Genomic DNA, 24,503 nt, shown 5'->3' with positions numbered 1-24,503 from the left:
CTAGGGGCTCTATCAACCTCTGAGAAGCCCCTCTGATGCAAAAAACAAGTATGTTTGGAGTGGAAATGTCAAGAGCACTGTGGTAAAGCTGAATTTTAATAATTGTGTAAGACCTGACTAAATACCAAAACTAGGCTTTTATTTGAATGTTATTTAATTCTGCAGTGACATAATTTCCTCTGCCTAATAAAACATGAAGTCATGCAGCTGCCATGAGTGACACACTGATAAACAATTCAAGATGCTTTTCAATAGCATTTTTCTCCAGTTTCCAGAGCCATCTGCCTTCCCCAGCTAAGGTTACATCATTACAGACTTTAATTATTTAGAGGCCCTCCTACTTTAATGCAATTGTTGTGTTTGGCTGTCAGTTAGAGCAGAAACAGTGTGCAATGAATAAAGTCAGCAATTTTCTGTACTAATTATTTATTCAAATTCTCCAACATTGAGAGCTTGAGGTGTATGCTAGGTTCATTCTTCCTTATTTTTAAAAAGAATCAGAACTGCTTATGCATTTCCAGTGTGTTCTCCTCCTGTCATCCCAGCACTTCTGGTTTGGTTGAGAAGCATAATGACTTTTTAAGGGAAATTTTGAGGAGGATGTGGCCTGATGTCACCTGCATGTGCAGGACAGGTGTGTGTGTGAACACCTCTGTGTTGACCATTTATTATTGACAACAATATCTGTCTCAATACATTAAGCCTTTACTTATTTTACAAAAAATAAGAGAATAGACAGAGAACTCCAGTTTGTGTCAGTGCTTTGAAAACTCTGTGTTTGTTAGAAGTCAGAAAAAGAGCTGTAGCTGAGCTAGGGAGCCAAAGAGTGAGGGAGGCAGGAGGTCAGTGCAGAGAATGTGGAGGGAAGCCTAAATTTATGCTCAACCTGCTCACATGTATTGATTAAGTGTTTTGGATCAGGAACAGGCGTATATTACTGAGCAAATATTAAAAGCTATGCAGGCTTCAAGGGGAAGCCTCTTTCCTCTGGGAGTTGCTGTTGATTACTCATAATTAGTTGAGAGGTCAAAGCCGACCAGAAGATCAGATGAAAATTTATGGAAGGAAAATATGAGGAAAAACAAATAAGGAACCATATTATTTGATTCCTGCTGCCGGTTTCAAGCATTCATTACAGAAACCAATGAGAAAAAAAAACGTTTAAAACATTCTTGTCATTTTGTCTAGTAGACCATCTTAATTCTCTATCACCTGGTTCTATCACAGAATCCTTTGGCTGGAAAAGACCCAGGTGGGGGTCGGGCTCTTCTCTCAAGGAACCAGCAACAGGACAAGGGGACAAAGCCTTTAGTTGCGGCAGGGGAGGTTTAGGTTGGACGTTAGGAAAAATTTCTCCACAAAAGAGTGATCAGACATTGGGAGGGGCTGCCCAGGGAGGTGGTGGAGTCACGGCCCTGGAGGTGTTTAAGGAAAGACTGAGCGCGGCACTCGGGGCCATGCCCTGGTTGACAGGGTGGTGTTGGGCCATGGGCTGGGCTCGGTGACCCCGAGGTGAGTTCCATCCCGCTCGGTTCCGTGATTTTGCGATCCGGGGGCTCCGCACGGGCCGAGCAGCAGCAGCCGCGGCTCCCCCTCATCCCCTCAGGCCCTCACGGCGGCCGCCAGGGGGCGCTGCGCGGCGCGGGGGGAGCCCCTCCCTCCCTGCCGGCCCTCTGTGGCTCCGCGGGGCGGGGGCGGGGCCGGGCCGCTCTCGCGATACCCGCGCGGCGCCGCCCGGCCCGCGGTGCCCGGAGGTGGCGGCCCGGCCCGGCCATGGCGTCCGACAGCGACACCGAGGAGTTCTACGATGCGCCCGAGGACGTGCACCCCGCGGGCTCCCCCGCGCCGTGAGTTCGCCCTGCCCTCCCTCCCCTCAGCGCGGCCCCGCCGCCTCTGGGCAGCTCCCGGGGGTGCGGGGGGGAAGCGGGGTCAGAGCGGGGCCGCGGCCCCCTCTGGAGCTCGGGGTGCGCTCGGAGCGCGGAGGGTGCGGGCACCGAGCGGGGCTCGCCCGGCGCTGCTGCGGACGGCGGCGGCCGGGAGAGGGAGGATGAGCTCATACCTGCCTTCCTGAGGCGGGAGCGGGTGTAGGGCTGGGAGGAGACGGGCGGAGATGGCATCGGCATTGACAGAATAATCCCTGAAATGCGATAAAAGTAACAGATTTTCTGAGGAAGGAGAAGAGAGCGAGCTTCGTCAGCAACAGGCAGCTGTTGCTGCGTGAAGAGCAACTTCTGGTGTGCTCTGTGCTCTGTTTTTAGTGGTGCCTTTAATACTTTTACTGTTTTTAATGGGGACTGGGCTAGATTATCTCCAGAGGTCCCTTCCAGCCCTGACAAATCTGTGATTCGGTGTCGCTTTGATGCTCCTTGCTCTAAGCCAGCTGGTCCCTAGTGAAGGTTTCCCAGCGTTTTGTGGGGTTTGTCCCAGTGCTGCTGCCTCAGAACGAACCCTGACACTGTTGTTGGTGTCAGCCAAATGTGCCCCTCTTGTTGGAAATCTCTGGCTGGCTGTGTGCTGGACAGGTTGTGCCCTGTATCAGTTCTGGTTTTCGTGTAGCCTGGACCAAACCTCTTCAATATTTTACGTGGTAGGATGAGGTTTCACATGGCCTGTTTATAGAGTAATAGATATGGATTGTGGGATCCATTTGAAGCTCTAATACTGGACCAAGGAGCTTGTTTTAAGCTGTGACTCAGTGGTCACTGGATGCCTACAAGAAAGGAAAGACTAGATCTTTTCTCCTCACCTTCAGATCCTGTATTAAAGTTTTTCTGAGCTCAGCTATTTAGCTGTAGCCTGGTGAAAAGCACATCTTAGCATGCAGTTCTGCAAGATGTGATAAGCCAGATTCACAGTGCTTGTACTGAAATGAGGTTTTTCTCCAACTGCTTACCTCCTGGTAGAAATACTGATGAAACTCTTCTCTGAGTTGCATTAACTCAAAGTAAACAGCTGAAAACTGGAAACAGCAAAAACTGTTCAATAAGTTGAAGCAGCTGAAACCTGTCAAGGTTGGGACAGAGAGGGTGAAGGTGAGGGATTAGTGTGACTAGAGACCACAGACAGGAAAGGGGAAGCAGGCTTTGGTAGAAGTGAGCTGTTAAATCTGCCCAATTGCACATCCACCTTTTGTCTGAGACAGATCATGGCCTGGCTTTGCAGGTTTCCACCACCAGTATCTAAGCAGAACTTGATAATATGAAGTCACTCACTAGAAATTAAAGTGAAAGGTGCTTTTAATTTCTCTAGTGCTCTTCCATAACCTGTGTCAATGCATCATTGACTCAAGTCAATAGAATTCTGTGAGCCTGAGTCAAGTAAGGAGGTGATGTCTGTGAGTTTGCAATACAGCTGCTGGTCTGTAATTCAGTCTGTTGTTGAATCTAACAATATGGACAGTATTTTCTCAAAATAAGCTTTGAGATTTCATAAGAGCTAATTTCACGCATGCACTGGGCACTTCTAGGAAGCAGGCTGGTATATTATTTTGCATGTGTAATGATGTTGAGTGGGACCACAAAAAAAAATCAAAACCTTCTTGTTGCAGTGAAGGCAACTAAAAACAAGTACGTGTTGCCCTCTGCAGTTTCAGATATTTCCTCCTGCATTCAATGTTCTGATGATCAGTAAAATCAGCTGGGAGTCCTTTTTGGCAGCACTAGTGTGCAGCAAAGCAGTGTAGATACATTTGCCCTCATTAAAAATGTGAGGTTTGTAGCTTCCTCCCTCCCTAGCCTTTGTTCTGTGTGGGGAAGTTTAATAGCTGCTGATAGAGAAACTCTGAAAGTGGTGCCAAGTGTTCACGTCAGCTCGCTGACTTCTTTGCTGTTTACTTGCTTTATTAATTGTCTGGTCTGTAAGAGTGGAGTTTTCAAGTTGGATGTAGGCTCCCAATTCCCACTGTTAAGTCATTAAATTACTGATGCTTGAGTCCCTCTCAAGGAAAGCACCATATTCTCATCCTTGACTACATCTGTAGCTGGTGCTTTTTAAAAACTAATCAGCAGAAATTACAGAAACCAGAGTGTTTCTTTCAGATTAGAATGGTCTGAGGTGGTGTTCCTGGGTAACACTTCTGGGGTGATGACTTCTCTAAGGTGAGGTGTGTTTGGAGATGTTCTGAGATTCCTGTATACCCTCTGGTGAGGCCTGTGTGCTTCCCTTCTGCTCTAGATCTTGCCTTTTATTTCTAATCCTACTTTTGACATGTGGAGGGTGTCCACTTGTTGGACAACTAAATCCAGAGTAAAAAGGGAGAGGTAGTGTGACAGAAGATGCCCCTATTTAACCTCTGTCACTCAATTTAGAAGCACTATAACCATGGAAGGATTTAGGAAAAGATGCTGAAATGTAGAGGCCTGAACAGTCCCATGCAGGAGGACATCAGTTTTGAGAGAAGGAAAATATGAAGTAAGGCACACTTGGTTAGATGCAGGCACATGACAGATCCTCTATATTTTATTTATAGGAAAAGTGATCCACCCACTCTGAAATCAAGAACTGTTAAACCTAATTATTTGGACTTCATGTGCCTAACAGTGAGGGGGCAAGTTTGTTCCTAGTATGCTTGTATCCTAAAAATTGTTATGAGAAGCCAAGTGAAAGAGATGGTGTAGGTAATGAGAAATGTCCTCTGTTTTGTTTAAATTCTCGACTTGTAACTTCAGTAGTCCTGTACTTTAGAAGGTGCCATGATGCTTTTCCTGAAGAATTTAGTGTTCCTCTGTGTAGAAGACAGGTAAGGTTAAGTTGTGCCCATTGACATGTGGGAGGTTTTTAGCACGGCTCTTGTGTGTGTGAGTGTTTTAGCCAATGTGCAAAGCTGATGGTGGCAGCAAACAGATGGAGTGGGAAGTGTTGGTTGTGTTCAGTGCTGCAGATGCATTTCTGCACTCAGAGTTTGCTGAGCTCCCCCAGGGCAGCCCTGACATGCATTGCAGCAGTGAATCCCTGTGGCTTTGGAGGTGTGACTGCCATGGAGAGCTGCAGCAGGAGCAGTCACAGCTTCCAGGGCAGCCCCAGGCTGGAGGGAACACGGTGTGCAGGACAGGGCTGAGGGCACTTCTGGGCTGGCTGCTGAGCCTGTGTTCTGTGCAGGGCACAGCTGCTCTGCACTGCAAACACCTTCCCATCTGCTGCCTGGCACACCTGTTGGAGAACAATGTACATCCTCCAGGAAGGCAGGCACGGTTGCTTTGGGATTTGCCCAAGGCCAGTACTCACATTGTTTTTTCTTTGAAGGGCTGAATGTTTTGTTTTCTGTCACAAAACTGAACAACAACATGTTGAAAATGTTAAGCCCTCTTCAAACAGGTGCTAGGCTAGAGCTCCCTGATAGTAAGAATGGGAACTTTCCTGTGGTCTGCTCACTGTCAGGATGAATTTGATAGTGAGATAAACAATTTTTTAAAAAAGTTTCTTTGTAAGTTTGTTTGACTTTCAGACTAATCAGACATCTATTTGTGCAAGTGAAGTGGGATATTTCTTTGAATTGTGTTTAATCTTTGTAGATAACCTTGAAGCCTTCCTTTGTTAAACTGGTGTAAAAGTGGTGTAATGTAAGATAATTTAGAACTTAGATGAAATGCAGTGTAGAAGATGTATTGCTATCAGTTTATAAATCCCACTTTTTAGTAAATGTTCACACCAGATTAGTTTTTGCCTTATGTTTTCTGTGGCATATGTCAGTTTTCATGTGCTGCCTGACCTTTCAAAGCCAAATCAATATTTGATCTTTGGGTTGATCTTAAGTAAATATTTTCAGACACTTTTTTCCACTGTACATATGTTTTTTAAAAATGCAAAGGTTTATACACTACATTCAGAAAATGAATAGGCTTAAAGTGAAGGGGCATGGAGAAGGCTGTAAGTTCAGGTGGCTGGGAAGAATGAGACCATTCCAGAGTTGTGTTGAACTGCACAATATTTCAGTTACTGAGCTGGCTGACTTAGTGTAAATGTAGTAGCACATAAACAGTAACTGCTCACGACTCTGGGAGTGATGCTGCTGACAGACACACAGCTCAAATCCTCTCAGGCAAGACTCTGAACTTACCTGCCTGTATTACAAACTGATCTGAAAGTGGGGGCTTTGCCAAACAGCTGTGGAAGCTCTCCAGTATTTTAAATGCATGTAAATTCCATGCTAAAGCTTCTCCTTAATTGTGCGTGTGGGTTATGTCAAGCTAACAGCACCATGTTATGTTCTACACCTGCTAGTTTGTAACCTTTATCACTCAAGCACCTTTTTCCCAAGGTAGCTGAGTAGCCTGAGCATGGAAAGTAACATCTGGATTTGTTTGAGTGCAGATTTTCTGCAGAACTAATCAGCTGAAGAAGTCTGAAACAGTAACAGTGTCTTTTGAACCTCCTATTTTGTGTAACCAGTGTAGGAATGAGTTGCCTGTACCAGAAGGGAGGGGCCAATTAGTGAGAAGTGTCACAGTATAAAACCAAAATATCTATTTGCAGTTGAGGGATTTGTCTTATTTAGGATGTTAAGCAGTGTCTTGTAAAATAGAAGCCTGGCTGAAGCCTAGGCATTAATGGTGTAGTTATAAATATATTTCATTGTTAAAGTCATCTCATGGACTTAATGAACTGTGACACATTTCTGCCACTCCTAAGAAAATCCAAGAGTTGATAGTGGAACTGAAAATGTTTCAGTAACCAGAAATCTCACACAGGCTGAGGCCTTTCCCAGCAATGTATTCTGCGTAACAAAAAATGTTTTTCTGGCCAAAATATTTTGTCCTTTTTTGCCCATTGGGGTTAGAGCTTTCTAGGAGGATTGTACCTCAAAACAGTGTCACAGGTATTGTGCACCTGAAGTTAATATTTGGACAGAAGCACCTTAGTGTAGCATGTTAAATTAGTTGCAATGATAGAGTGTTTATATAACAATCCACTGTACTTTCTTGTTTACTTAGCTCTGCTGTATAAATGGAATCTTTGCTTTTTTGTGATTAAATGCTTCCAGATGGTAAAGAGAAGAGCTGAAATTCTTAAAAAACAATTGGAAATAGTTGTGGTTTTTTTCAGGAAGTATTGTTATTTAAAACGATTTTGGAGGCCGGAGGGGCGAATGAGGCTGAGATCTCAATATTTGTCTGTATTGCTTGGTGCCAGGTGATGCTTGGGGTTCAGTGTCACTCATCTTGGTGGTCAGCTGGGATCTGTGTGCAATCCAGGCAGTTCTTTTGGTAGTAAGCTTTTAGGGAATTAATCTGCAACTTTGTCTCTGCTTGTGACTGACAAACTGATAAAATCATAGAACAATTCAGGGTGGAAGCAGCCCGGAAAAATCATCTGGTCCAACCTTTCCTTTATGTATCAGCAAGATTCTGTAGTCAGAGTAAGCAGTGTGATTCAATATTTAAATATCTTCCAGAATTCTGAAAGTCTTGTAGAAGATGTAAGTTCAGGAGATAATAAGAGCTGACCATCCACTAATTGAATTGACTTGACAAGAAGTAATTATTTGATACCATTCCCCTAAGATACCTTGTTCTTTCATGTAATTAGTGTAGCCAGAGGTGGAGTGTGAGTGGTTGCTAATGCTAAGTCACTGTTTCACTGGGAGTATTTTGGAAAGTAGTGCACACCAGTTCCTTCCTGTTAAAGTGTATTTTGTCTCTATTTATACCAAATGTCCTGATTAGAAACAAGATCTTAGGTTTGCTACAGAGTCTGAGGGGCAGAGTGGCTGTGATAGTGGTAACTCTATGGATCAGGATTCAGGCACTTGATTTGCAGAGTACTGGAGTGTTTGTGCTTCTGCTCTCTGAGAGTTTTGTTTCTTCAATGTCCACCCAATGCTTGGCACACACATGCTAATTTTGAATTCTCTGTAGTGCAGAATGGTTGTAGTTTTGTACTTGGAATAACATCTTTTTATTAGAAAAGGGTGATAGGTGATTCCTAAAAGATTCTACTGGCAAATTCTCAGGATTTTGTAGAAGCTGTGGATCTGTGTGTGGTATAGAGGAGGGAACTTGTGTACAAGTGATGTGAAAAACATTCACTTTGTTGCTCATCCAAATTATCAAGTATACAGTTCCTGCAAAGGAAGGCTGTGTTGTAGACTGTTTAAAACAAAGCTTATTGTCTATGAACTCTACCTAAGTCTGTCTTCTCTTTCTGACAGGTCACCAACAAAAGTTGGAACCAATGTAGTAAAGGTGAGTTTCTTAAAATCAGTCGAGTGCTTGTTGATGAACACAGGGTTGAGTATTTCCACCTAATGTGCTACAGTACCCCTGACATCTGCACACAGAGGAAATTACAGACTTTCCTTGTTTTATGTAGCAATTGTGCTTGTCTTGAAATTCCAGCTTTCCTTTTATTTAGGGTATATTACAGTGTCTCAAAGCTCATTTTATTCTGAAATGTGTTTGTGCAATTTAATTAAGCTGTATGTGATTACTGAACTGTGCTCTTTCAACTGATTTGTGAGTAGTAAACAAGGCTCTGCAGCCTCCTGGCTTTTGGTCCTGATTTATATGAAATTGTTGATTGTGCTCTCTTCTGTCTCCAAAATAAGAAAAATCTTAATGTTTGTACTTCAGAAGCCTCCCCTGTAGGTTATGTGAAGATAAACCACTATATTTAGCTTAATGAGACAGCGTTGCCACTTCCCACGCAGGTAATCGGTATTCTGTGCGTAGTGACAGCGAGCCTGAATCCAGCACACAGTGAATAGGTGAGGAGCTGGAACCTTGTGCAAATAACACTCATTTCCTGCTCTCACAAGGGCCAAAGGTGTTGCTGTACAACACTTCTTGTAGGTTTGTCTGCAAAGAGTTGGGAAATCCTGGTGAAGCCAGTGTTTCAGAGCTGTCAGCAGCGCTCTGCTCTGAATCAATAGTATTTTAACAGTGATACCATATCTTGCTATGCCTCTTAGGGAGCAGGGCCTTACCCCAGTTTGTATTCTGCTTAATGTCCCTTTAATAATTAAGTATTACATGTGTAAGCCTTTCAAGCAATGTTGTTTTATCGTTCTCACTAAACTGTGTGCAATCAATGAACTTCAAAACTAACTTTAATGTCTTCATGAATTATTAGCTATGACGTTCTCTAGGTTGCTATTTGATTACTGAATTTTTTGAAGTACCTTCCTTAAGTACTTGTTCAAAGCTGAATTTCTGAAGGTGGAAAAAGTAGTAGTTTCTGTGCTTGGTATCATATCAGTTCAGTGAATGTGTGACTAATGGTATCATTTGTCTTGGAATGGGTAAGAAATATTTCCTAAGTCCGAAGTCTAATAGGTGTGTGAGTTTAATGTCAACAGAATTGGAAATTAATATAATGGGCTTCTGTAGGCACTGATTACATTTAAGTATTTATGTCATCATACACTTGAAGATAAACTTTAATAATAAAGCAAAGTAGAGCTTGCATTTAGATTAGAAATGCTTTGTGGCAGGAGGGAGTGGAGAGGGAGGAAGAATTTTTCTGTAATTGCAGCTGTCTTTGCAAGAATGTAAGATTCCATGTTAGAACCTCAGAAGCATATTTGTGACCACTTGATAGAGCTGCCTGCCTTAATTTGGAAATGTCTAAATAGTTTCTACTATATGTGGCTGGTATATAGTTCTTGCATCCTTTCCTAAAAGTTGATAAATAAAAGAGAAAATATTTTAATATGGAATTTCCTTGCTGCAGATTATTACATGTGTCTATTTCTCTGAACTCATGCTACCTTCAGTTTGATTTTAGTTGAGGTTGCAGCCTCTTATATATGACTGCCTGTTTTGTTGCATAGTGTGCATGACTCTGAAATACTTCTTATGTGTACTGAGCATTACTGTTTAAACATCTGACAGCAGTAATGTGTGAAGATGTGTCAGATTTCTTGTCCTTCATGTATTTTTTGTTAGATCATCTTCTGAAGAAGTTTTTTCTGACTGATTTTTTTCTTTTGTAGGATATGGACAATAAACTACACAAAGCTGGAAATGAAACATTTGTACGAGAAATGAAGCAAGATGATTCAAAAGAGGTTAGTTAAATATTGCTTTGAGCTTCCAGCATCACACAAAAAATATTAAATCATTTAATGATCAATATTCATCCTGAAACTACCATAGGTTAGAATTAGTTGTTAATGCTAGTAAAAATGTTCATCGAAAGGGTAAAAATCAAACTAAGTGTTCTAAAAACATATTTAGGATTCACCAGTTTTGAATTATTTGTGCAATTTACAAAATCATATTTAGCAGTACATGAGAACTCTGAAGAGTGAGCAGCTTTTGTTTCCTAACAAAAAGTAGTTTTGTTTTCTCTCCAAATATATTGAAGAAGACTGGAAATTAGTTACTTTGTTTTATCTTTTGAATATGCCCATTTCTGCACCAAGGTTCTGGTCTCCTTTTTAACCAAACTGCATTTTGTATATAAAACAACTCTTCAGTGGAAGAGTTCTTGTGGGTATTTTGCAGGCTGACTGGATTTTTTACCCAGGAAGTGCCTGCTGGTGACTGGTATAATGATTTTGTTTTGTTTCTCTAGATTATTGACAGTATTATAGAAGAAAGCCAGAAGGCCCAACAACTAGAAGATGATGCTTTAGCTTCTAGAGGAAATGAATTGACTGTTCCAACTTCAGATGCAAATGCTTGGATTTCTGGAGCAGGTATCATTAGTGATGTCCCAGAAGTACCAGCTGCTAAAATACCATTACCAGAAGACACTAGAGAACCAGAGGATCAGAGTGTGTGCAAGGACGCTGAATTGGAGTCTGGAAAGCTTTTGTTTAGTTCTGAGCAACAGGAATCTCATAAACCAACAAAAGTAACAAATGCAACTGACCATAAAACGGATGAAACTGAAGCACAAGGAGAAACATCACAAAAAGAGGACATAACAGACAAGAAAGAGACAAATACTTTAGAAAAAGTGGCTTCAGATTTATCTACCAAAGACCTTTCTACCACAGAAGAAATGCCCCCAGCCAAGCCCCCGAGGCAGCTGACTGTAGAGCCTGACATAGTTGCCAGCACAAAGAAACCTGTCCCGGCCCGGCCCCCCCCTCCCACCAATGTCCCTCCCCCCAGGCCGCCCCCCCCTGCCCGGCCAGCTCCGCCTCCCCGCAAGAAGAAGAGTGAGCTGGAGTTTGAAGTGCAGAAACCTGTTCTAGAAGGCAAGTGTTCTATTTTAGATGGGTTTATTTATCTGCAGGGTTATTATTTTTTTGTGTTTCGAGTGAAGAATCATTCAGTCCTGTGATTTTTAGTTTAGTTGATAGGTAAAAAATTATGCAACAATCTTACCTTATTGCAATGAAGTAATACCCTTCTGCTTTACAAGTGTTCCTCATTCACAGACTTTCTTAAATAGCTGTAGCTATAGCAAGGAGAAGTTGACTCATCAATACATAAGTTAAAAACAGTTACTTCAAATGAAATGTGTGTGTGGTCTGTATTTGCATAGAAATGCAAGTCAAGGTGTGGACTGAGTTCTTAGGAAAATGAGTAGTCCTGGGTTCTAGGAAATTACTATTAAAAAGAAGTTAATTAAAGCTTAAGAGGCCTAGGTGTGAAGTCATGCCTGAACCTCCAACTGTATATGAAATACATAATTGTAAGCTAGATATGGTGGCAGTTGATCGTTAAAAAATACCAAACTGGTCAGAAAGGGTGTTCAGGCCTGTAAGTGATGTTAGGATTTGATATTTATGGCAAGTGTTATGCTCTTCTTTCTAATAAATCTCTTTTCAGTTTCTCGAGACAGCTTCACAGCTGGTGGTCTTTTAACTTCAAGTTCAGTGACAGAAGGTGTGCCCAAAGATTCTCAGCCTTCCTTGGATTTGGCCAGTGCAACTAGTGGAGATAAAATTGTTACTGCCCAGGTATTGGGAAATGGTTGTGAGTTTGATGACTGGAACATTTTCTATTGCTTCAGTGATACAGTAGAGATAATGTAATCTGTGTCTGCACCATTTCAGGAGAACGGGAAAGCAGCTGATGGCCAAACAACAAATGAAGTACTTGGACCACAAAGACCCAGGTCTAACTCTGGCAGAGAGCTCACAGATGAGGTATCTATGGCTGTGGTCTGTACATGGAACACCTTTGTGCTTGCTTTCCCTGTCTGATAAATGAGTTGTTGTAGTCAGGTCACTCCTTGTTCTCTGAACCACTCCATGCTGTCACCAGGAATGCAAACAGGAGTGATGGCACAGCTGGCTTTGTCCACCTAAGAACTTTGTGCCCCTGAGTCATGTGTGCCTTTAGCCTTTGGAAGTGTGAGCTGTAACAGACTGAAATGCCATCAAGTTTGTGTTGGTAGCTATGCAAACACCTCATAGGATTTTTATGGGAGGGAACAGCAGCAAACCTGGCATTTTGTCATGTGTCTAAAAGGGGAAGGAGTCAGCAATAGCAAAATTATCTTCCTCATACTAAAAAATAGTTTCTTCTGTTAATAATTCTGCTAATCCAAATGATATTTGGCTTTTGTTTGTGTCTAGCACTGTAAGCTTTTTTAAAGTGTTGCTGAACCTTTGTCAACATCCATGAGATACCCCAAATAAACCTCCTCCTTTGTGGTGCTAGTCAGTTCTCAATTCCTTTTGTCCTTGTATGTTAAATTTGCCTTTGGCTAAACCTAAGATACAGCAGCTGGAGTAGGAAAAGGAAAGACTGCAATGTCTTTTAATTGCATAATATGTTTGATATTAGCATGAAGAGTGTCAGGCAGTGGTTGATGTCTCTATAGTTGCATTTTGATTTATGAAATTGAAGCTTGTGATATGTAGCTGTTCATCTTTGTCTAGTGATTGATAACGTTTGCACTAACATGCTAATTTAAACTTTGTCTTTGTAAAATAAATATTTAGTGAGCTACAGAATTTCCCATTAAGATAAGTAATTTGTAAGTTTTGATGATTTCTGTTTTGCTCTAGGTTTTCAAGTCTAATCAAGTTCTCTTCATTTTACATCTTATTTTTTTTGATAGGAAATTCTAGCAAGTGTAATGATAAAAAACCTTGATACAGGTGAAGAAATACCTCTGAGTTTGGCAGAAGAAAAGTTGCCAACAGGCATTAATCCCCTGACTTTGCATATCATGAGGAGAACTAAAGAATATGTCAGGTATGAATCATGAGAGCTTTCAAGATGCTGTTGCTCTCACGGGTTTTGCATAAACGGAAGCCGCTCTTACGCAGGTGAAAAGAGCCCAGATCCATCTGTCTGACTAATCTGAGCTGATTCCCAGTTCTCAGTGAACCAGCCTCATTATTGATTTCTCTCAAGTTAACTAAAACTTGATGATCTTGCTGGAACTTGACAAGCAAGTACATCTGAAAATTCACTGATCTCCAGTTAGCCTTTGATGTACTAAATGTCATTTCTGTGCTGAATTAAACACATTTTGTGTTCAAGTACTGGATGTTGTTTGTGCCACCACCTCCTGTAGCTTTTTCAGTGTTTCATAGGAGATTGTTTCTCTGAAGATCTGTTGTCATTAGTGCAGCTGACTGCTTTGAGGTTTGCCTGTTCTTAATAGAATTTTAGATCCTTCTAATGTGTAAAATGGACTCTTTTTGCAATCTTTGATAGAAAAAGACACGTGCTGAATGATCAGAATATCATGTCAGTCTAGATGTTCTTTTCAAAGGCCCATATGAACTTATATATCAGATAACTTCTAGGTTTTTTGCATTGTTGTATTATTGAGAAGCTCACTTTTCTAGAATTCTTTTGTGAAAAAAACTTCTATTTCAGGATTAACAACTATTAATTTATTTGATCTGTGGAAAGCAAGATATGAGAACAAAGTGGCATGTTACCAGTTCCTAGTAATTTAATGAATTTTGTTTGCTCTTAGCTTTCAAATTGTCACTATAAGCTTAAGTTGGAAATTTGTGGCAGGGAATAATGTATCTGACACCTGCAGCTTTAGTATCAAGATGCTTAATAATTGAAAGACCTTTATTATGTGATTAAAATAACATCCATGCTTTTCCAACTTGTTACATAGAGGAATAAAGATGGGTCCTAAAATGCATGGCCTACTTTACTAATGTTTCACTCAATTTAGATTCATTATGATATCCCATTAAACAGTCACTTCTGTATTTCCTAGTAATGATGCAGCACAGTCTGATGATGAAGACAAAATGCAGACACAGCAAACTGACACTGATGGAGGGAGGTTAAAACAGAAAACGTAAGATGCTGTTTTATGTTTTTTCCTTTCCCTAGAAAGAAGAAACATTTTATTTTTTTAAGCTGAAACTTCCCTTCTGATTACTGAGCAAGTTACCTTTCAAGTAGTCACTTTACCAGTGATACCTGATTTTACATAAGCCTGTAGCTCTGTGCTTGAACTGAAGATTGCATGACTGCTGTCAAATTTACTGCTTATTTTAAGAAGCAGTAATGAAAAAAGATAAGGTTGCATTACAAATCAAGCTTACTGATTATAGTAGCAAAAAAAAAAGACAATTTTCCATTATTGTGTGTTGAAAATGTACCCTTGTTTTTAAGGACTCAACTGAAAAAGTTCCTTGGCAAATCTGTGAAGAAAGCAAAGCACCTTGCTGAAGAATATGGTGAACGTGCTGTTAATAAGGTTAAGAGTGTTCGAGATGAAGGTAAGTGAGAATCCTTTTTTTTTTTTCAATAGGGTAGTTGGTTTATCCTTGTGCTTTTAGGAATCAAAGCTGGCAGAGGAACATACACTGCTGCATTCTACCACTGTTCTACAGTTGGTGATAGGATTTTTTTAGAGTTGAACCTTGTAGCTTAGTAGGCATTTTGAGATGAACATGTTACAAGGATAAATTCTTGTAAAGTAATAGTTGAGAGACCTTTTCGACTAAACCAGCTTAATGCTCTGATTTTTTGTTGTGCTGTTAGAAAGAGGTTTTAATATCAAAATGTACACATTTTTGGAAAGTTACTCCAGCAAAGGTAGAAGTGGCGATTATCTTCATTACTTTAGTAAATCAGATTGTTTTCTGGCAACCAGTACTACAACTGGAGCTCTCATATAGCATGAGCTCCTGTTAGATTTCCCAACTGCAATTGAATTCTCCTCTTTTTGTTTTATCAGTGTATCTTTCAGACAGATTTTTAGTGCTGCAGCAAGCTGGTATAACCACAGCCTGAGATAAATGCCATGGAAATGCTGCACTTCAGTGTCTTGTGTTGCCAGTGGCTGTTGGCCACAGCTCTTTTGCAATTCTTGTACTTCATGGGCAAATCACCAGGCCATTGCAATGTGCTCAGAGAGAAGAAGCCAATGGATTCATTTTCAGACACATCAAACTGACAGAAATCACTTAGTGCAGGATCTCCTGAATGCAAGACAAGTGCCAAGAAAGGGGGAGAATAAAAATTTATAGCACTTCTTATTTTCAGTGTTCAGTGTTTGGATTTGCTGTAGCCTAAAATTAATGCAGATGTATTTTTAGACCTTAATGCAATACTGTTCTTATTTTGCTTTAAGATCTTTAAATTGCCTATAGAAATTGTCTAATTCAAGGCTAATCCACTACCAAAAAGCTTACTAACATATTAAATAGGTGCTGCAACATCAAGTGCTGAATTTGTGTTTCTCTAGTCTTTCACACAGATCAAGATGATCCCTCTTCCAGTGATGATGAAGGGATGCCCTATACAAGACCAGTTAAGTTCAAAGCAGCACATGGTTTCAAGGGACCTTATGATTTTGAACAAATTAAAGTTGTTCAGGATCTCAGTGGAGAGCATATGGTAGGTCTCAAGTTCCATCTGTGATTTTGCCCAATCTGTTCATCCTGAGATTCAACTTCTCATTTTTATTTACTTGCTGACCTCCAAAAATGACTGTCAGGTTTATTCTCTGTGGAAAAAAACTTCGTTCTGGAAAATAAAAGCCTGGCAAAAAAAAAAAAAAAAAAGAGAATTTGGCTGGTTTGCCCAGATCTTCAGGGAATAAAAAGCATGTAGATTCCTAGGTATCAGGGATTCTCCAGAGCTCTCATTTGAAGAGTATCAAGTGGTATTTGTTTTTTCAGTTCCTGCAGTTACAACTTTAGGCTGAAATAGGCTATTTTCTTCCATCAGAACTGAGCACAGAGCAGCAAGCTTGACCTGCTCAGCAGTAAATAAATGACTCTATTAGAGAGATGAACACAATATTGAACAGAAATACTTACTAGGTTTTGGAGGCAGAAGTTGGGAGAGGTTAATGGAGTATGTGGTTCAGAACGATAAGGTGGGGAGAAACCAGGATAGGATATTGCAGAGATGCCTGTGGAGAACCAGGCAAAAAAGCTACTTATTTGTCAGTGTTTGAAGTGAGCATGCTTCCCTGTGAGTCTGGAATACATTCTAGTATTCCTGACTTCCCAAATTTCTGCTGACAGCAGCTGTCTGACATTGGAAGCAATCCTGAGGGTAATGACCTACAGCAGTCAGTGACCAGAGATTCCAAGTTGTCATCCACAAGTGAACTTTCCATTCCTGCTGGTAATCCCTGTTAGTTTCCATCATGCCAATATTTGACTTCTTAAACCCAGGAAATTCCTCCAGATTGGTGGAGCATGGTGGAGTCAAATGCCTGGTAGTTCTTTATTCAGTAGCAGGAGGAAATGGGATACTGCTTGTGTGGTTATGTTTTATTGATTAGTAACTCTTTGGACTTGGCAATGGAGAAAGAATTATCATCAGAGGCTTTGCAAAGCCCTCATGCCAATGATGAATACAACAAATATATGTAGTACCCATTTTGGTTGTAACCAATCACAGTTTCCACTTTAAAAAATGCATGCAAACCTCAAGTGCAGCTACAAGTACTTGTCAGTTCCACAAAACAAACAGGAGGTTCTGAGCCCCTCAGAAGTCTTATGTAGAACTGGACAAGTCTTATGTGGAATTCTCTGGTAGTGCTGATGTCCTGTCACTCCTCTCTTGCAGTCATCTGCCCTGTGGGCCTTTTTCTTTCTGCCCTATGCCCTTTTTCTTTCAAACTGTTTTTGCACATATGTTACACAATCCACCAGTCTTAACAATTACTTATCAGCATTTAGATCTACAGTTTATTTTACTTGTGGTATCTTGAGTATGTCTAAAATCTTGTCAGTTGACGTTGTAGAAAGTCTTTTTGGTATGCAGTAAAGCACTTTTTGTGACTTAATCATCTCTTTTATTTGCCAGGGTGCTGTTTGGACAATGAAATTTTCTCACTGTGGTCGATTACTGGCATCTGCAGGGCAGGACAATGTAGTGAGGATATGGGTTTTGAAGAATGCCTTTGACTATTTCAATAACATGCGCATGAAGTACAACACAGAAGGTATCTGTGCATGGCTGGAGCTCTGAGACACAAATTCTGGCTCTTTGGGAACCTGGTGCTGACCATGGTGTTTCTGTCTGTGTTCCAGGCCGTGTCTCCCCTTCTCCTTCTCAGGAGAGCCTGAATTCTTCCAAGTCTGATACTGATGCAGGGGTAGGTACACAAGGGAGGGGAAGAGATGGTCTGGTTTGTAATGCCAAATCCTCATTGTTGCTTTATCCAAACACACATTAAGGAGTTCTTGGCTTGTGTCTTTTTGTCAAACTGTTGTATCAATAGAAGTCTTCAATCAAATCTATTAATCCCATGTACCTGGGGTGCAAGCAAGGAAGCCCATCACTGAATTTAAAGCATTACAAAATCTGCATAGCTGTGCTGTGGCCTCCTGCCAGAGGAGATTGCTGAGTGAATTGCTAAGGGGAGAAACTCTACATCATTGAATTTCCTCTCTTAGTGTTTTATCTCTGACCATTACTTGTGGTTAATGTCTGACTTGATGTTTTTTCTGAGGAAGGCCAAAGTGAGCAATGGGATTCTCAGAAGCATAATGATACCTGACAGATTTAAATTTTTCACATCTGTTTAGAAAAAATGGAACATGACTGAAGAAAAGTATTCAGACACTCTTGCTTGTAGATTTTCCAGATACTGTAGTAAACCTTGCCATTAAAATGAATGTATTTAGGGTGGTTTTTTTTCTGGTTTTGGCTTCCAGTATTATAAGAAACAGATGACAAAATCAAGGTTTAAGTGAAGATCTTGGCAGTAGCATTATTTAGTGTGTGTTGTCTTGGCAGAGGGGGAAGCAGGGAGGCCAGCAATTGTTCTTAAACTCATGTAAATGAGTGGGCTTGCTAAGCCACACAAACCAGAGATGCTGTTTTGAGTGGTTGGGTTTTGTTTGCTTTGAGTTAGTTTTTTTTTTTTTCTGGAGAGGTTTTGTATAGGAACTTCTAGGGCTTTTAAAAATTACGATTTTACAGCGGTTAATTGTGAACTGGTCTCTTACTGGGAAGTTGTCATTCATGATATGCACTAGAAACTTGGAAACCTGAACTCACAGTTTATATTCTGAAGTGGAACACAGTTTTTAAAGTTGAGATACTTCATTCCAAAAGCTTATCTTCAGGTGTTTGCTTAAATTGCTGTCAAACCGATCCCACTGAATAAGAGCTGTAAAATAGAAAATTTAGAACTTAATTTTGCACTTCCAGGATGATGCTTCACAGCCCATTGTACTTGACATTTACTTTGGTTTCGTATTAGTGCAATATTGTTTGTTTAAATTGTTATTGTCCTTATAGTTTTTTAAGCAGTTAAGTGCCTCATGGTAAATTTTTCCAGCTAATGTTTGGTAATATTTCTGTGCATTTGTCTGATAGATTTGCAGTGCAGTTGATGAAGACCCAGATGATAAAAATGCCCCGTTTCGGCAACGACCATTTTGCAAATACAAAGGCCACACAGCAGATCTTCTTGATCTTTCCTGGTCTAAAGTAAGGCACCTTAACACAGGCTGCACAGCTCTGTGTTTTCTTTGTTTTCTGTTGTCATTTGTCACTGGAACCATACATTTGAACAATATGAAATGATCCTTGAAGTTAAGAGAAGTTTTGTACAGGCAACATTTATTCTAGCTGAAATAGTTGGAATAAAGTGAGCAACCTTCTTGTGCTTGTGTAATTAAGAGTGGTCTTAAAAAAACCCAAACAAGCCAGTAACAATTACAGTTGTGTATTCAATAATGAAAGTAAATTATTTATAGTGGGGAGATTTTCTGTTGAGCTGTGTGGTTTCTGTTCTATGGTGTTACTGCTTTTCCTGTCTTCAGTGTGCTTCACTTTTTGTGCAAAGTGTACGTGTTCTGAAGTTGCTGAACACATACATCTATTTTAAAATTAAAGACTTACCTTGCTTCACATTAGACTTATTCAGATAATTCTCCACATGGGAATGCAGTTGTACTTTTAGGAACACAGTCTGGTTGAAGCATCTCAGGCATCTCTGAGGTCTGTCATGCCGTTTCTTCTCTGAATACTTTAACTACATTCCAAATCTTCATTTTCACTGAGATTGTTCCAGAAAATTGTCTGTTACCAAGGGTCAGTGTACAGCTCTTAAGGCAAACACTGATCAGTAATGGTAATTTGGATAAACCTTTTTATCTGAAAATACAAAATGTTGAATTTCATGGTAGCATAGCCTTAGTAAGGCTCTACCAATCAAATTGCTTCTGTATTTCCTGTTACTTTTATGTCTGTTAATAAGTGTGGAATTCTCTTGTTTCACAGAATTACTTCTTGCTTTCTTCTTCTATGGATAAAACTGTCAGATTATGGCACATATCAAGAAGAGAATGTCTTTGCTGTTTCCAGCATATAGACTTTGTCACTGCTATAGCTTTCCATCCAAGGGTAAGTGGAACTGCCCTCTTACTTCTGGAGAGGTAGAATTTAAAATTACGGCGTTCCATTCCCTTTTTTTTTAATTAAAAAAATAAAATGATTGAATAATAGAGTTTGTGCAGTTCAAAAATATGCTTCATGGATAATATTCCAGGACTTTGTGTTCATCTTCACTGAACTTCACCAGGACTGTCCATGGGGTTTAACCATGTGTACATGTGAAGGGGAAAGTGAATTGTCTGTTGGCTGTACCATCACAGCTAGTAAAGTGTAGAGTAACTGTGAAAAGTTAAATTTCCAGTGAGGGATATTGTGATTAAATATTTGTGGGGAAAAAATCATAATGAGATTGAACAGATTGTCCAGAGACCACAGAATCCTTGAGAATTTTTAAAACACAACGGGATATAACCCACTACAGCCTGATCAAACTTTTGGAACTGTCCTTGTTACAAGCAGGGGAAGTGGATCAGAGACCTCAAGGGATTAATTTCAACTTTTTATAAATTTTTAAAAATACTATAATCAGGCTTCCTAATATTAATAAAACTCAAGTGGAAGAACAGTGTTTGTCAGTGTTCCCTAAACATACAGAACTGGTAGATGTATGGGAAACCATGAAAGGAGCTTTCAGCTCCTGGCAAGGTGAGTGTTGAGTGGGTAGAAACTACCTGTGCTAACAGTGAGCAATTTTCTAACCTGAGATATAACTGCATGTGTGTAATCTTGTCAAAAATCTGTAAGAATTTGAATTCCATTTACCACAAATTTCTTGAACAATTACAATCAGCTTGTCTGAGGGTTCTTATTGGGAAATTCTGTAGAAGAGCTGTTTGGAAATGGGGTGGGAAGGTTTTAAGGAAGGCAGAAACTTACTCATAGCACAAGTGGAGATGAAACCTTGTGTGTGTTCTCAGGATGACAGGTACTTCCTCAGTGGTTCACTGGATGGAAAACTCCGACTCTGGAACATTCCTGACAAAAAAGTGGCATTATGGAATGAAGTAGATGGGCAGACAAAATTGATTACAGCTGCCAACTTCTGTCAGAATGGCAAATATGCAGTGATAGGCACCTATGATGGAAGATGCATCTTTTATGACACAGAGGTAAACAAACTTTGAGGCTGTGGATTTTTTTATGTTAAATAACAAGCAGATCTAGAAGTCATGGTTATTTGAATACCAAGAAACAAACCTGTTAGAGCTTGAAGCAAGCTAATGTTTTTACACAATTGTTTCAGTTTGGGACACATTTTGATATCTTTTCAGCACTTGAAGTATCACACACAAATACACGTGCGTTCTACCAGGGGTCGAAATAGAGTTGGAAGAAAAATTACTGGCATTGAACCTTTGCCTGGAGAAAATAAGGTACTGTCTTTGAGTGCAGCTTTGGCCCAGTACTGAATTCTGATATTTATATCTAATGTTTAGTAATTTTGTGCCAAATCTTGTAACACTAGTGAAATGAGCCTTGCTGTTTGCTGATTTTGGCTAATATAATACTAAGTAGTGGTAAAATAGAAAATATATTCTTTTAATGATGTTATGCTCTGATTAATGTGCAGGTGAAAAAATGGTTGCAAATGGCTAATTGTTCCCACTCCTAAATTTATTTATTTCTTTTCTAGATACTAGTGACATCAAATGATTCCAGAATCAGATTGTATGACCTAAGAGATCTGTCTTTATCTATGAAGTACAAAGGTTATGTCAACAGCAGCAGCCAAATCAAAGCCAGCTTTAGGTAAGACAGTTTTGTAACAATGGAGTTAGGGATTTGGGAAATGCTGTGGCTGAAGTATGGAGGGTTTTGTTTAAATAATCTACATTGGCATAAAACTGAGCTTCTGAAATGTCACTTGGCTTGGAATGGAAAGGTAAAAAAAGACTGGTGAAGAGTGATGAGCTGGGAGCTCCTGTGGGTGAGTGAATGCATTTGCATCCTGTGGACAGTGAGCTGTGTGTCCTTTACTGTTGCTGTGAGGGCAGAACTGTGCTACAGCTGAGGTTGAGAAGGACCTTGGGAGATCATCTTGCTCAGCCCCCCTGCTCCAGATAAATTTCCCAGATTAAATCATCTCTACTTCCTGGGCTGGAGCCCAGTTAGTGTCAGAGTTTAGAGATGCAGAGCTGCTGTAATGCATGCCTGAACAGCTAAGAAAAGTAATGTTTTTCCTTCTTTGAATCTTTAGCCATGATTTTACCTACATTGTAAGTGGTTCAGAAGATAAATATGTCTACATTTGGAGTACATACCATGACCTGAGCAAGTTTACATCTGTAAGAAGAGATCGAAATGACTTCTGGGAAGGCATTAAAGGTAAAAACCAGCTTTTGATCTTTGCTTTATCAAAGCTCATATGATTTGAAAATTGAAATATTTTATTTGCTACGCATTTAGTGTGAACAAATTCTTAGCAGGATACATGGTAATTGGTGACCTGTCTGGAGTCCTTGTTCACAGGACACTCTCTTTGGGATGGCAAGAGATAAAGTAGTTTAGAGTTTGTCCAGTTTTAGGAAGAGATTTTGAATTAATGTAATCTTTTGCAGGCTAATTTTAGAAATCAAAATAATTATCAACCCATTATCCTTTATGGAAAAGTGACTCTGAAAACAAATGCAAACTTTCTCTTTCACAGCAGACTAAAACCAAAAATGGGTGGGGAAAAAAGCAGCTCTTTTATCTGCTCCACATACACAGTGTTTTTGGAAAATGTGGGCCATGTTTATATCAAATATGTTTTGGACCTCTTGCCAGTTAGTTTTGGGCACTTAGAGCATCTTCTGAAATCCCTAAGATTATAGAACAATGACAGTTGTTCCTTGAATTCTGAGTTTACCTGATGGCCACTAGCACTGAGATTCTTGGATATTTACTAGAAGTTCTGCCTGCTGTTCTTGTAAAATGAACAAATTCTTGAAACAAGGTAATCAAAAAAGCAAAATTGGATTGTCTTTCTGCAGCGCACAATGCAGTCGTCACCTCTGCAATCTTTGCTCCAAATCCTGGTCTGATGGTGTCACTGGAAACTTCTGAAAAGCAAGAAGCTGAAAGTAAGGGAGAAGATTGTGAGATATCAGACACCATCCCCTCTGGTAGGTGTTTAAGGTGAACTCTGCTTGGTACCATGGCATGAGCAGGAAAATATTATGATTACTTCTGATCTGGGTGGGGGTTTCTTGAGAAGAAAAGTCCTTGCAGTGGCATGGGTACATATTCCAACTTAGCATTCCACCTTGGGCAACTGTTGCATTCTTAAAAGCTGAGGGAGGATGTGAGATGAGGGGTACAGTTGCCATCCTAAGTACTTTAGGATTGTTCCTTTTACATTGGAGCTGTTAGGAGGTAGAGCTGCACCAACCATTAATAAAAAGAAATGCAGATGTTTCTTGAAATATTGGCTAGAAATCAGAAATTATAAAGGAAGAAGGGTATCATAGTGATGTCATATATTTTAATGAGAGTGTGTTTTATATATAATAAAATATATAATATTTTTTTTTTAAATGAACTAACAGTTTATTCTTGTTCTTGTTAAGGAGCTCTGAAGACAGATCACACAGAAGTGCTTTTATCAGCTGACTTTACTGGAGCAATTAAAGTCTTCATTAACAAAAAGAAAAATGTATCTTAGTTGGTTTGCAACTGACAGCATAAAGCTATGGTACTGTGGGATTGAAATTCCATAAATAATGCAGGCAAAAGCAAAGTATCTAATATAATAATGTTACAGGCTGATTTATTTTTAAATCTTTATTTTAAGGCTACTCAAATATTGGATCCTTGGAAAGCAGTGTGCCTATTAACACCTGGGCTTGTAGGATAGAGAGGAATGTGTAAGAATAATCCTGCCAAACATTAGACTCTAAACTTCCTACAGACAGTTGTTTTGCCATGTCATTGTGAACCTGCACAGGTTTCTGCACAAAATCGTGTCTGCACATGTGTGTGCCTTTGGGATGCATGCACGAATTGGAACCTGTATCTAAAGGGTTTAAGTGGTGCTTCTGGCCACTAGATGTCAGGAGCTGGGGTGGGAAAGGAAGGCTGGAAAAATGCTGAATAATGTAGTCTGATCTTTGCACAAAATTCCATTGGCGAAAGACCTTGAATTTGTAGTAGCTAATATTCAGAGTTTTAAGTTATGCAAGTTTTTGATGGGTCAGCAACCATGTGTAAATGTTTTTATAAATTTCTCAACTTCAGGACGTGAAAATTTTTTTGTTGTCTTTTAATTGTTGTGGACTTTAGATTCCTTTCTTATATATAATTTTTTGCACACTGGAGCACAATACTTGTGTAAAGAATTCTCTCATTCCGTGTTCACGGGCACCAGGATATATTCACCTTCCAGATAAAATTGAGCTGCATTAGAAAGTTCTTATATTTTACAACTATGTAAAATAAACTGTTTACATTTTTTAAGCATTGTAGCTTAAAGTTTTAAGTTCTTCTTGTTTGTTTAGTGCCACTGAATTTTGAAAGTCTTTGTAAATATTCATATAAAAAACCTATGAAGTAACATTCTGGGCATCATTACCCATGAAATGTTATTGATGGTCAAATGTTTCAGAGAACAAATGTATCATTAAACTTGGTCACATACTTGGAAATTGTTGCTTCTTTTCTGTTTTGATTTGTTAATTTGCCTTTTGTCTAAAGAAGTTTTGACCAGTTTCTGAGATCATTGATCCTGCAAGCACTTGTTACCTTCTGAGTTCTACTTTTCCTGATCTTGTGACACCTTTATTTCTGAAAGAATGGGGAATGAAGTACTGCAACTGGATATAAAGTAGAATT

At 39.8% G+C, this 24,503-nt stretch overlaps 1 protein-coding gene across 1 annotated transcript; it reads left to right on the top strand.

Moving 5' to 3' along the window:
* The first annotated feature begins 1,735 nt into the window (after nucleotides 1-1,735).
* On the top strand, nucleotides 1,736-24,136 carry WDR44 (WD repeat domain 44). The gene is made up of 20 exons (XM_054289534.1): nucleotides 1,736-1,847; nucleotides 8,147-8,180; nucleotides 9,929-10,003; nucleotides 10,513-11,143; nucleotides 11,721-11,851; nucleotides 11,948-12,040; nucleotides 12,961-13,097; nucleotides 14,092-14,175; nucleotides 14,496-14,602; nucleotides 15,574-15,725; nucleotides 17,151-17,289; nucleotides 17,378-17,442; nucleotides 18,672-18,785; nucleotides 19,581-19,703; nucleotides 20,612-20,803; nucleotides 20,966-21,067; nucleotides 21,328-21,443; nucleotides 21,892-22,019; nucleotides 22,667-22,798; nucleotides 23,243-24,136. Exons 1-20 carry the CDS (start codon nucleotides 1,774-1,776, stop codon nucleotides 23,335-23,337), a joined length of 2,724 nt encoding a protein of 907 aa, XP_054145509.1. The 5' UTR covers nucleotides 1,736-1,773; the 3' UTR covers nucleotides 23,338-24,136.
* Nucleotides 24,137-24,503: the final 367 nt, after the last annotated feature.

Source organism: Melozone crissalis, unplaced genomic scaffold, assembly GCF_028551555.1.
Source record: "Melozone crissalis strain CALT ecotype California unplaced genomic scaffold, PUWL_Pcris_2 ptg000068l_1, whole genome shotgun sequence".
Taxonomy (NCBI): domain Eukaryota; kingdom Metazoa; phylum Chordata; class Aves; order Passeriformes; family Passerellidae; genus Melozone; species Melozone crissalis.
The sequence above is the reverse complement of the archived record's forward strand: the minus strand, read 5'-3'. Positions and strand labels throughout refer to the sequence as shown.

Coding starts and splice junctions, on each gene's coding strand:
- WDR44 (XM_054289534.1), top strand. CDS start 1,774: ATGGCGTCCGACAGCGACACCGAGGAGTTCTACGATGCGCCCGAGGAC. Junction 1,848..8,146: donor CCCGCGGGCTCCCCCGCGCC/GTGAGTTCGCCC, acceptor TCTTTCTGACAG/GTCACCAACAAAAGTTGGAA. Junction 14,176..14,495: donor GGGAGGTTAAAACAGAAAAC/GTAAGATGCTGT, acceptor CTTGTTTTTAAG/GACTCAACTGAAAAAGTTCC.